The following is a 13,471-nucleotide window of genomic DNA, read 5'->3' as shown; positions in this document are numbered from 1 at the left end:
CTCCATGCCATTAACTGTTGCCCACCAGGCTCCTCTGTCCATGGGATTTCCCAGTTAAAAGTACTGGAGGGGGTTGCCATTCCCTTCTCCAGGGGATCTTCCCAACCCAGGGATCAAACCTGGGTCTCCTACATTGCAGGCAAGTGCTTTACCATCTGAGACACCAAAGAAGCCCAAGAGTGCAGGCAAAGTGAACCACCAGTACAAAGGCCCTGAGGCAAGAGTGTGCCTGGCAAATCCTAGGAATAACATGGAACAGTGTAATTAAGCAGAATGAGTTGGAGTGAGTGGTAGGAGAGTGAGTTAGGTTATGACACCTAGAGTGTAGAACCTCATAGGTTATCCTTTGTCAGTTATAGTTACTGAAAATATGTTTTGCCAGCCCGTGGCTTGTCTTTTAACTTGCTCATGTTATCTTTTTTTTGCCTGTTCTGTGATTTATTCTATTCACCCAACAATATATACTGGCCAGCCTTCTGAATCAGCTAGTATTTAGAGACCTACCACTTTAATTTTTGCAGCTGCATAGTATTTCACACAGTATGAATGGACCATAGGTTCATTTGTATTTCTTTATATTCTTAAAAAAGAAATGCTCAGATGAACATTCTTGTGCATTCTTCTTTGGGAACAGCTACATGTCAACCATATGGTAAATGTCTAGCAGTGCAATTTGTTTGTAACTAAGTATATGTGTCCTTTATATTCTGATATTGCCACGTTTCATACTTTCATGTTATCTTGAAGTGCATACATTTTGATATCTAATATAGCTAAATGTGTCAATTCCCCTACTTCCTCCTTTTTAGGGTCATAAGTAATCATTCTCATTCCCTAGGTCATAACGATATTCTCCTATTTTCTTCTGAAAGTTGTAAAGATTTGCTTTTCACAGTTAGATCTTTAACCCACAGGGAATTGACTTTTTTCCCCTCTATGGTGTGAGATAGGGATCTAATTTTATAATTCTCCATGTGGATTATCAATACTCCCTGCACCATTTAGTAGATAATCCATTTTCCCTACATTAATTTGAAAAGTCAAATATGCCACGTATCAACTTTCCATATGTGTGTAGACCTGTTTTGGGGCTCAGTATTTGATTCCATTGGTCTTTCTACCTCCATACCACACTGTGTTAATTAATACAGGTTTAAAGTCAGTCTTGATATATAGTTCACCACAGAGTCTTGTGAAGAAGGCAATGAGCACACCACTCCAGTACTCTTGCCTGGAAATTCCATGGATGGAGGAGCCTGGTAGGCTGCAGTCCATGGGGTCGCTAAGAGTCAGACACGACTGAGCAACATCACTTTCACTTTTCACTTTCATGCATTGAAGGAAATGGCAACCTACTCCAGGTGTTCTTACCTCGAGAATCCCAGGGACAGGGGAGCTTGGTGGGCTTCCGTCTATGGGGTCACACAGAGTCAGATACGACTGAAGCGACTTAGCAGCAGAAGCAGCAGCAGCAGCAGCAGCATAGAGTCTTGAACAAAAAAATCAGTTCAGTTCAGTTCAGTCGCTCAGTCGTGTCCGACTCTTTGTGACCCCATGAATCACAGCACGCCAGGCTTCCCTGTCCATCACCAACTCCCAGAGTTTACTCAAACTCATGTCCATCGAGTCGGTGATGCCATCCAGCCATCTCATCCTCTGTCGTCCCCTTCTCCTCCTGCCACTAATCCCTCCCAGCATCAGGGTCTTTTCCAATGAGTCAACTCTTCGCATGAGGTGGCCAAAGTATTGGAGTTTCAGCTTTAGCATCAGTCCTTCCAATGAACACCCAGGACTGATCTCCTTTAGAATGGACTGATTGGATCTCCTTGCAGTCCAAGGGACTCTCAAGAGTCTTCTCCAACACCACAGTTCAGAAGCATCAATTCTTCAGTGCTCACCTTTCTTCACAGTCCAACTCTCACATCCATACAAGACCACTGAACAAAAGAATAACACAACTGAAACATTACTCTAGGAAGAATATTCTTATGACTGTCAACAGAGTAAAATGGTCAAATGAGATATCACAAGGGCTTACACTCCAGTGATGGCAGTGTGAATGGCAAGAAAACAAAGAATCTAAAAGTAATTCCAAAGAACATATTAATAAGATTTGTTGGCTGATTGGATACGGAGCAATTAGGGGAGAGGAAGCAAGCATATGGGGCTTCCCAGGTGCGTGCGTGCTAAGTCTCTTCAGTCGTGTCTGACTCTCTGCAACCCTATGGACTCTAGCTTGCCAGGCTTCTCTGTCCATCGGGATTCTCCAGGCAAGAATACTGGAGTGGGTTGCCATGCGCTTCTCCAGGGGATTTTCTCAACCCAGGGATCAAACCTGCGTCTCTTCCATCTTCTGCTTTGGCAGGTGGGTTCGTTACCACTAGCGCCGCCTGGCAATGCAGGAGACACAAGCAAGCACATGGCTTTGAAATGTCAAACCTGCATCGCTGTGTGAAATAACCGTGGGTTTTTGTCATCCAATGCTTTGCTAACAATGAGTTATATTAGGCAAGGGATGTGGGCCAGGGATAATACATTTGGTGTTTGCCTGCTTACAAGTGAGCTTAAAGGGGGACAGAGAAAGCAAAGGTATGATCTCTGGGGATTTTTCCGATTTAGGGGGTGGAAGGATGGAGTGAGGTGGGAGGACATCTGAGCGGTAGGTCCAGCACGGTCCATTCTGTTAACCATAATAAGGATATTTTGAATGGAGGATGTGGGTCCTAGTGGCCCCAACACCTTTGAGTTATTTGATGGGTATGACTGTACTTTGTTTCTATGGCAACCTTCAAAGTCCCCAAAACAAGTCTGGCGTCACAGACAGCCTTGAAAACGTATCCCTTGCTGGACGTGGGGGAGACGCCCCCAGTCCGTCGGGTTGGCCTGCAGTTCCGCAGGTTGGCCGCAGGGGGCGGAATCTGCGGCGGCCTGGAAAACTGGCGGGGGTGGGAGGCGCCGCTCTCTCTCGGGTCAGGCTCCCGGCTCCCGGCTCTGGGCTCCAGGCTGCGGGCTGCCCGCGCCCAGCACGGAGCTGTTTCTCTAAGGACGCGCAGCCGAGGCTGAGGGGTGTGAGGACGCGGGAGGCAGTATCGTTGGATCAGCCCGCAGTCCGCAGCCCCGCCGAGCCTGGAAGCCGCCGGGATGGAGCCGCCGCTCCCGATTGGAGCCCAGCCCCTTACCGTATCCGCCTGAGAGAAGGGGGAGGGGAGGCCGCGCAGGGCGGGGGTGGGGGTCCGCGGGACTGCGGATCGCGGCGGAGGGGCTGCTAGCGGGCAATCGGGCCCCAAAGCCGAGCCGAGCGGGAGAGGGGGGCCAGCGCGGGAGGCGCTGCCTCGGACGCTGGGGAGGAAGGGTGGGCAGAGGGGCAGGAGCCTCTCGCCACCCTGCACCTCGGGTCCCCTCCTGGGCCGCGCTTGTAGAGAAGACCCTTGACTAGCGCCCGCATACTATCGAGGGTATGGAGATGAAGGGTCCTCTCCGGGAGCCCTGCGCGCTGACCCTAGTCCAGAGGAACGGGCAGTATGAGTAAGTAACCACCTGATACCCACAAAGGAGGGGAGCCTGCCATTACCTCCCAACCCCAAACCGCGACAAGCCACGCACCCTCCTCCCACTGAGGCCACGTGGGCAACAGGTTCGGCCCGGGTGTGAGGTGCCAGTGCTCTAACCACCTGGCTTTCTCCCCAAGTTTGCTCTGGCCTGTGGCTCAGGAAAGGGCTCAATGGGCAGGCAAGCAGGAAGCCTGGGTTCTTAGTTCCTGCCCCTGCAACTGACATGGGTTGTGTAATCCTGGGCTGGTCAATAAAGCTTTCTGGGTCTTAGTGTCCCCATCAGTTTAATAAAAACATGAACTGCCTTACCTTATAGCCTTTGGAGTTAACTGAGAGAATAATAAATATGAAAGTGGTTTACAAAGAAGTAAAAGTGTTGTAAAAACGCTTCATTGTTAACCTTCTCTTAATCTCATTCAACTGGTTCCTCCAGTCTCCCCACCCCTTTATTCCATTTGCTTGAAGGCATATTCATTAATTCAGTCATGATTTTGTGTAGGCCAGTAACTGCTTCACTTACTGACTTGACTGTTAGAAAAAGTAATGACATGTATAGAAATGTAAACGACTTTTGGCCTTTCATCAGGGTGTGTTACCTTCCACTCTGCCTTGGACATAAGAGCTCAGTAAAGACTGTTGACTGATTGATCAAAAGATTTTGATAAGCCATCACTATAGCTGCTGATCTCACTTCCTTGCCACTAATGTTTCATCTAAAGTATCTCTGATGACTATCCTATATAGGTAGGTGACTATCCTATATAGGTAGGTCCCTATCCCTTTATGCCCCAGCCACCGCCCCTAGTTGTTGGCTGGTTTCTTGACATCAGTGAAGAATTGTCAATCACTTAAATCCTGCCATCCCCCAACAATGAATTCTGCTTAAAAACAATTTTTTTCAGCCCCTGCCTTTAGATTGTCCAGATTCAATCTTTATCTATGCTGTCTAGTTTACAGAGAAGAAATTTCCATTAGCCTAGCCTGCCCTATTCTGAAACTCTTGGTGCCATTCAAACTGGATGTCAGCTGGTTCTATGGAAGTAGCTCTTCCCTAGATTCTGGTTGGTCAGTTCTGTTGATGTGATAAGTTCATTTTATTTTTCCCAGATTTCATGAAACTGGAAGACCAGTTTAATGAAAGTAAATTCAACAGAAAAGTGAATTGAAAAGTGGAACACCAGTACCACTTCCAAAGGCAAGAATAGAATGGGAAGATGTGAACCTTGGGCAAACCATTAAATTTTTTGTGCCTTGGTTTCCTCTTCTTTAAATTATGAGGATTAAATAAAAATAGCTACAGTGTTGAGATGACCACATCCCAGGATCTGGTCCCTTGGTTCTGTAGGTTTGGAACTGTTCGGCTGATAAGGGAACAAGCAGCTGGCCTTGAGAGAAACACCTCTTTCTATCTGGTCTCATATGCTGGAAGCACTTTTAAACTCGCAGTGGTAGCTCTCCTGATTATTTTTATCTTCCCCCCTAGAGAAATCAAATTCTATGTTACAGTTCTGTATAAGTTATGAGTATAATACAAGTCACACTCAATGGCTTGATGTGTGTCAGGTACTCTTCTAAGCACTGGCGTGAATTAGTTCATTTAACTCTCATGTGAGGATTGCTGTGAAATTGTAATATTATCATCGTCATCCCCTTTTCCTTGGTGTAGAAATGGAGGTTTAGAGAGGTTAAGTCATTTGTTCACAGTCAGGAAGTAACATAGCTGAGATTTAAAGCCATATAACATCTCAGAATTACATCATATCTGAGAAGTTTCTTTTGAAATCATTTATTGGAGACATTACATTATTGGAGACACCTAATACTGTCAAATCATCTGTATCATCCGTGTCTTTTGGGTGCCTTCTTTAGTTTTGTAGTTCCTGCTGTTAACCATAGGAGAAATTTACTTGAGAGACTAAAATTACAATTGAAAACGACTTTATTGCATACAAGGAATCAAACACTGACATTCTTTTTTTTCAAGGTAAATAGATTATGATGCAACCTGTTGTTTCATCTTTAACCTTCCTTAAACAAATCAGAGTATTTCCTAGGGAAATATTTGTGGACTTGACTTGAATTCCCAGCTTATGTTTTTTGATTTTTTTTTTTTTTTGCGGGGGGGTGGCATTTCTTTTTTAAATTGATATTTATAACATTATGTTAGTTTCAGGTGTACAATATAATGACTTGATATTTGTATATACTTTAAAATGATCACTACCATAAGTCTTTTTCTGTCTTTGTGCCACGTGGTATGTGGGATCTTGTTTCCGGGGCTAGGGATTGAACCTGCACCCCCTGTATTGGAGGCACAGAGTCTTAACCACTGAATTGCCAGAGAAGTTCCTTCAACATTTTTTCCTTTTGATGAGAACTTTTAAGACATATTCTCTTAACAACTTTCAAATATACAGTACATTATTATTAACTATAGTCATCATGCTATACATTACAGCCTCAGGACTTAACTATTTTCTAGCTGGACATTTGTACCTGTTGACCCCCTTCACCCATTTCACCCACCCACCCCCATCCTCTGCCTCTAACAGCTGCCAATCTGTTCTCTGGGTCTTTGAGTTCAGTATTTTGGGGTTTTGTTTTTCTGTTTCACACATGAGATCATATGGTATTTGTCTTTCTCTGTCTGACTTCTTTCATTTAGCATAATGCTCTCAAGGTCCATCCGTGTTGTCTGTTTTGTGTTGGTTTTTAACAAGACAATCCAGTTGAAACTTTACTGTTAATGTTCAACATCATTTCTGTATTACTTTACTTGGGAATTACATTGGTTTGTGTTCATTTTCCTTAAAGTAAGCTCTTTCTCATTGACCATTATTTTGTCAGTCTTATCTAGTTTCTGGTCTACGTCTGGGTTTATAGGACTCTACTCAACTCATGAACTTTGCAGTTTGAGAAGGACCTGCCCCCATATTCTTCTTTCTAATCACCTTAAACTATAAATCCCGAAAGTTAGGCAAGTAGAATCAGAGCAGAAAAACGGCATTAGTACTTTTATTTCTCTTACTTCTATCTAAGCATTTCTTTCCCCCAAGTTACCCCTTCAAAGTTAACCAATTTGAAAAAAAAATCAAAAAGCTAAAATGACAAGCCCCCAAAAGACAACAAAATAGAAATTAGGCCCTTCTAAAGAATGACTTCTAAAGTCAAAAGCTGACCAAGTATGTTTAGAAATTCACCTCTCTTTGTAGCTTAATTAAATGTTTATTCAACCAAAGTTATTGATCATCTATTAGGTAAGAGACAAAACTGAATATAATAGGGTCTTTGCTTTCATGGAGTTCAAATCTGAGGGATTCGCATGTAGTTTTTTGTATGTATGTATATAGTTATATATGTAACTGTAATGGAGTCTGTTAAGCGCTATATTTAAGGGACAAGCAAAGGCATGAGGCCACTAGTTCTGCCTGAGGTTACTTCGGAGGAGTTTCACAGGGGAGTTGATAGTTTGAGCTAGGTCTCAGAAGAAAAGAATAGTGCTCCTGGCTCAAAGAACCACCTGAAGAGTGATTGAGGGAAGTTAGGAGATGTTCAGGATGACCTTTTACCAGTCAGTTACACCTTGATTCTGGACCACTAAGATTAAGTAGTAAGTGAAAATTAATATTTCAGGAATACATAGGAATTTGGCAATCTTGTGTTTCATACTGAGGGGCCAAGTTCAGTCATACTTACCAGAAATATTAGCATTAAATTGTAAACCATGATAAAAACACAGGGATATAAAAGCAATCTGGTTGTGATATCTGCTACCTCATTGGTCACTGGATTATTTTGACTGATGCAGCTGGCTGGGCACCTCCTCTTACTTCTCCACGAACCTGTATACTTATTTGAAAAGATAGAATCATTCTTTGATAAAAGCCATGGGAATAAAATCAGAAAGCTAATTGATGAAATTTATAATCCATTTATTCAACAAACATGAGGGACTGCTACATGCCAGGTGTTGTACTAGGTGCTAGAAATACTGTGGTGAAAAGACAGCCATAGTCCCTTCTCTCATGGTCTTCACACCTAACTGTTAGTTCTTCACTCTAGTATGCGTAATCTGAAGGTGTGTGCACTATAACTCATGCTCTTAAAATTGTAAACTGTTTTTAGGACATAGACTGTGTTCTCCATGGCACTGAACCGTGGGTATTCAGGTACTGATCATCACTAATATCCTTTTAGACCTCAAGCAATATCTACCATGATTCTCAGATCCAGGGAACAAGATCCAACAAGTCCAATAAATACAGACTAGATTTGTATAACAATACAGCAATGTATTTTGTTGTTAAATTTTTTTTTTTAGTTTTTCAGTATCTATTCGTTGATTCATTCTTCTGTTTCCTAGGCTAATAATCCGGTTGCACAAGAAGGAACAGCGTGTTCAAGATATCATTCCTATAAATAGCCACTTCAGATGTGTTCAAGGTACTAGCTTTAATTGCTTAGTTAGTTTTATAATGTTTTTTCCTTCGGTCATTATCTCATTGTATAATATCATACATCTTTAAATTTGTCACTGCACATAAAATGAAATGCATTACCCTCTGTAAATAATCTACCATTAAGAAGATGATAAATTCTTTGTCTAAGAGTACTGAAGGATTATATTGAAATATATATATTCTCACCTGCCACCCTGGCTGGGGTTAGAGATAGATGTGGTCTGTTACCTATGTAGGTAGTCTTTTATGCTGATGAACCTATATGTAGATTTTAATCACATTCTTGGGCTTAACTGATAAACTGCTCATTGTAAACTATCAAGGTCACTTCGATTCACATGCATTCAGCACTTTCTCCCCACACTATTTTAAATTAAAACATTTGGCAACACGCCTTGCCAGATTGTAGTACCTTACACTCAATTGTGCTGATTCTCAAACCTTGACATTGGTGAATCATAAGAACATCAACTCTTGGGAGGAAATACTTGGCTTCCTGCCTTCAAATTTGGGGAAAGGGAACAGAAAATCTGTTGTTTCATCTGCTACAATGAGACTCAAAAAATTGGGAGGTTTGTGTAGGAGGTGTTGCTTCTGTCATTTCACATTGCCCTAGAAAGGAAATTGATTATTAGAGAACAAATGCATTATGTTTCCGGTGGCTCCATTGGCTTATCAGACAGGCATTCTGTGTCGGCTACAGCTTCTTGGAAAACTTGAATCTTGCCTTGCATAAATTCTTTCTTAAACTACATGCAACTTTTTTGATCACAAAAGTAATATATGTACTGTAAAAAGTTGGGAAAGAGCAGAAAATTATAAAGGAAATAAGTAAACTCAACGTCCTTCAGAGATAAATACCTAACAGTTTCCTTTTTTCTACACATGTAACTTTTAGGGTCGGTGGAGCTCATATGTATGTGTTTTTTGTCCATTCCATTTGCTATCATGTCTTGAGTGCTTTGACATGCTATTAATAGTTGTATACTATTCAATTTTATGAGTGACCTCTACTGTAGTTATTCCCTGTGTTTGACATTTGAGTTATTTTTTGTTAGTATAAATAATGAATCTTCCTGCATGTCTCTTACTTCCTTAGAATTTATTCCTATAAGTAGAAATACTAAGTGGGCATCACTTTTTAAGAGAGCATGTATTAAGAATTAAAAATACCCACTGTGAATAGAATCCATATTGTGTAGTAGAATGAAGTCTTTTATTTAGCCTGCCCTGTGTAAGAGAGACATTGAAGGAGGCACCTGCATGCCGAAATAAGTTACTGTGGTCACCTCACTTCTGATAGCATAGTGCTTTTTGTTACATACTCAGCCCTTTAAGGAGGAGAAAAGCCAAAGACAATGATGTTAGTATCCTATTAACTCTATACCTTCTTTGTGCTACTTCTAGAATCTCTTTTACCCTGTTTCTCTTGGTATTGTCTTTAATAAGAAATAGATGGCAGATTGCTAGGTTGGAATCTAGGAAAATTTGTGTGCGTGCACACAGTAATCCTCATGACAAAAGGAACAGATACCTCCTTGAGTTTTCACATCTTTTCTGTTTCCCAACCTGTACATCTATCTTGAAAAATCTATGAGTACTTGGGTTTTAAAGAATTAAAGTTACCAAAGAGCAGTTGTGAACTAATACCTCTGTCTTGAAGCACTGTTGTCCCTTGCTTCATTCATCATGCTAGTGAAAGTATTGAGACTATTCTCTAATATTAGACAACTTGGGGCGTTATCAGTTCTTCTGTTGCACCTGAATAATGAAGCCAAATTACAATCCAGGCAAGTGAGGGAGCTAGAAAAGGCTGAGACTACTCCTGGCCAAGGTGGATCCAGACTCATCCCAAGGAGTCAGTGCCTGCGTGCTCAGTTGCTCTTTACGACCCCAGACTGCAACCTGCCAGGCTCTGTCCATGGAATTTTCCAGGCAAGGATACTGGAGTGGGTTGCCATTTCCTCCTCCAGGAAGGAGTCAGTACCCAGAGGGAGTACCCAGAGATTAACCAGCCAGGAGGGTCTGACAGGTGCCAATGGCCAAATCCAGGAAAGTCCAAGAGGAAGTGATGAGTTGGTTCTAGACACTAGAGGTAAGGGAGGAAGTCTAGGTGAGCCATGGAGAGAAAATAGAACTTTGAACTTGACCCGTTTTATACTTGTTGGGTGTGGTAAGCCTTAGACCCACAAGTGTTAATGGTAGCCTGAAGATAACTTCAAGTATTCTCTGTTCCTGTATGGGGCAGGGGTGGAGGTAATGAGGTCATTGGAAAATTTTCAGAGACTAGATTTGAGTTAAGAAAGTAATTTACCTCTAGGCTTCTGGGGTCACTTTCTTGGTTTTTTATAAGAATTATCTAAATGATACAGTTAGATTATATTAAGTTAGTGTGTTATAGTTGAGGGGAATTAAAGTCACCTTCACTTGAATTAACATGTTATATTCCCTACTATTGTCATTGCTTGATTTGCTTTGAGGAATTCCATGTGATTACTTGTTCAATGCATTTTTGTTTTAGTTGAATTGCTTATAATCTTTAGGACACAGTGCTATTAAAATCCCCCTTTAAAAGTGCTAAACAAAAAAGCAAAGGATTGTTTTTAATGTGTTCTAAAACCTAGTAGTGGTGATTGAAAGAAGTAGTTAGGTTTGTACTTCTTTGGGTTATAATGAATGGTTTTCTCTTCCCTGATCCTATTCTTCTTTTCCTTTAGAAGCAGAAGAAACTCTTTTAATTGACATAGCTTCAAACAGTAAGTATCTTTCTGAATGGAGTTGATTTTCATTCAACAAATATGTACTTGAAGACCCACTGTATGTAAGACACCTTTTTTGCACAACTTTTATCTTACCATTTTATCCTGTATTCTCTATTTTCATAAGGCAGCCATACAAATTAGTATTGCCTCCCCAAAACACTTAGCCTAAGCTTAAGAAAAAGCAGGTGGCTGGCAAGAGTCTTTAAAAAGTTGAAAACGTGATCTGCTTTTCTGATGCTGAACTTCTTTGAGATACCAGTTTTTTGTTGCTATCAGTTAAGTCATTCCTGTGGAGTAGGAAATTGTAGGAAGGGCCGTAAAGTGTTTAAGGCACAAAAGGTTTATGAGGTTTTTTTAACTGCTGTTATGTTTTAAGCTTTTTTCCCCTACCTACTTTTGATTTTTACATGTTAAATCATAATGTTTTCCTTAATTTATTATATTATTTGGGAGGCTACAGAGTCCCTTTTGTACCAGGGAGATCTTTTTTTTTTTTTTTCCTTAAAATAATTTTGGTCTTTTATTTAAGGCCGTCTTCTCAAGGCATTTCTTTATCAGAGAGAACATGGTCTTCCTTCTCACTGTTTCCGTTCTCACATTTTTTATCTGTTTGAAACAAATCATCTTAGACTTTCTGTGCAAGCTGTTCTCCATTTATCATTTAAAATTGTGCTTTGTTAACATGGGGAGGAAAAATTGGGCACTTGAATGCTACTGTATCTACTCTGTGGTTGCCGTGGGAAAGAGTATATGACGACATGAATCCAAATCAAATGGGGTGCTTTATCTCTTGGTTGAGTCCTTGGATGCCTGGGACTTGGCCCTTAGCTTGGGGCTATCAGTTCATACATAATTTTGCTTAGATACAGTCCCTGTCCTTGGCACTATTGTTTTGTATTACACAGTTTAGGTACTTCTTCTGATTTGGATTTTATTATTCTTTCCTTTGGTCATAAATTTTGGAAGTCTTAAGGGCTGATCCTAAAAGGCTAAGCACATCCAACTTCTAGCTTCTCCTGCAGATATCCAGGAAAGCAAGTAACCTAATATCTATGTCTTACTGTACTTAAAAAGGAGAAGGTAAGAGCAATACTAATAAAGCAAAATGTGAGCAAAGTTTGTTCAGCAGTGACTCACATTGGTGCTGAAATCTTCTGAAATTAGACACCTAAATGTCCTGTTCTTAGTATGGAAATAGGTATTTCCATAGCTGAAAAGTTAAACTGAGCTGTGCCTTCTTTCTTACAAGCACCTAATTTATGACGTTGGTTTAGTTGGCCTCTCCTACATGGAAATTAACCATGTGTTGCTGTGTCCAGAGTTCAAGTTACTAGATTATATGGGAAGGAGTTAAGTAACCACTTGAAAAAAAATCCTTCATTTCTGCCTATTTATTAATATTTGTACTGAAACTAGATTTTTTTCTTGATCCTTAGGCTTCACATATAAACCTTTAGAGCACACAATATGTTGCTGGAGAAGACCTTGGGTTTGTTAAGCAAGGCTGATTTTACTGAAACTTTATGTTTTCCCACTGTCTGGATGTTGGTATTAAACATTTTAAAATGTTTTTTCTGATTATAGAGGCAATACATCCTTCATTAGGTACAATTTGTAAAGTTCAGGAAAGTTTAATGTATCAAATTAAAATTACACTCCTGTGACCTAGAGATCACCACTGTAATTAACATTTTTATGTATCTCTTTCCAGTCCTTTACTTATATTTTTACATAATTGGAATCCTAATATATAGTTTTTATCCTGCATTTTCATTTAACAGATATTGTGACCTTTCCCATATCATTTAAAATAGTTTAAATGATTTTTAATGGCTAACATTTCACCATAGATATGCACCAAATTTTGTTAATTTAACTCCTTTGTAAAATTCAGTCACTGTCAAGGAACATGGTATATCTCTGCTTACCGAGGTTCTCTTTATATCTCTCAGTAACATATTGTGGTTTCTTCATAGATAGCAAATATTTGTAGGTTAAGTATTTTTTGATGGATTTTTTTTTGCTGCTATTGTCAGTGGAACTTTTTTTTTTTTTGGCAGCTTTTTTCTCTTCTATTGCTTACTACTAGTATACAGAGCAGCTGTTGACTTTTAGATATTTATCTTTTATCCAGCCACTTTATACAGAATTTTATTTTGGGGGAGACTTTTATTTTCTCTTTTGGTTTTGATAGCCCTAGTCATCTGCAAATAATAGTTTTGTGTCTTTGTAGTAGCTATACCTGGAGAAGGCAATGGCAACCCACTCCAGTATTCTTGCCTGGAGAATCCCAGGGACGGGGGAGCCTGGTGGGCTGCCATGTATGGGTCGCACAGAGTTGGACACGACTGAAGCAACTTAGCAGCAGCAGTAGCTATTAGTTTTGATTCCTATCTCATTACACCAACGAGAATTTGGAGGTCAATGTTAAATGATGATGATGATGACATTTTATGTTCAGCTCCTGATTCCACTGAGAATGCCTCAAGTGGTGCTTCACTGTTGAGGACATTATTGCTTATTGATTTGATAGTTTTATTTTTTTAAAATGTTAAGAAACTGCATATATTTCAAATTTGTATGAGTTTATTTAATTTTTTTGGCCATGGCATATGGGCATGTGGGATCCTAGATCTCCAGCCAGGGATTGAACCCACGCCCCCTGCAGTGGAAGCATGGAGTCTCAACAACTGGACCA

The 13,471-nt window shown here is 40.5% G+C and overlaps 1 protein-coding gene across 2 annotated transcripts in view; it reads left to right on the top strand.

Moving 5' to 3' along the window:
- The first annotated feature begins 3,126 nt into the window (after nucleotides 1-3,126).
- Nucleotides 3,127-13,471, top strand: part of OCRL (OCRL inositol polyphosphate-5-phosphatase) — a 46,876-nt gene continuing 36,531 nt past the window's right edge. Inside the window, exons 1-4 of one of the 2 annotated variants that reach the window (XM_068962859.1) lie at nucleotides 3,127-3,180; nucleotides 3,437-3,525; nucleotides 7,915-7,994; nucleotides 10,729-10,767. In XM_068962859.1, coding sequence (XP_068818960.1) covers nucleotides 3,142-3,180; nucleotides 3,437-3,525; nucleotides 7,915-7,994; nucleotides 10,729-10,767 — 247 coding nt within the window. In that variant the 5' untranslated portion in view covers nucleotides 3,127-3,141. The remainder of the gene's footprint in view (nucleotides 3,181-3,436; nucleotides 3,526-7,914; nucleotides 7,995-10,728; nucleotides 10,768-13,471) is intronic. The other variant, XM_068962858.1, reaches the window with a different exon arrangement.

Source organism: Capricornis sumatraensis, chromosome X, assembly GCF_032405125.1.
Source record: "Capricornis sumatraensis isolate serow.1 chromosome X, serow.2, whole genome shotgun sequence".
Taxonomy (NCBI): domain Eukaryota; kingdom Metazoa; phylum Chordata; class Mammalia; order Artiodactyla; family Bovidae; genus Capricornis; species Capricornis sumatraensis.
This window is presented reverse-complemented; position numbering and strand designations above follow the sequence as displayed.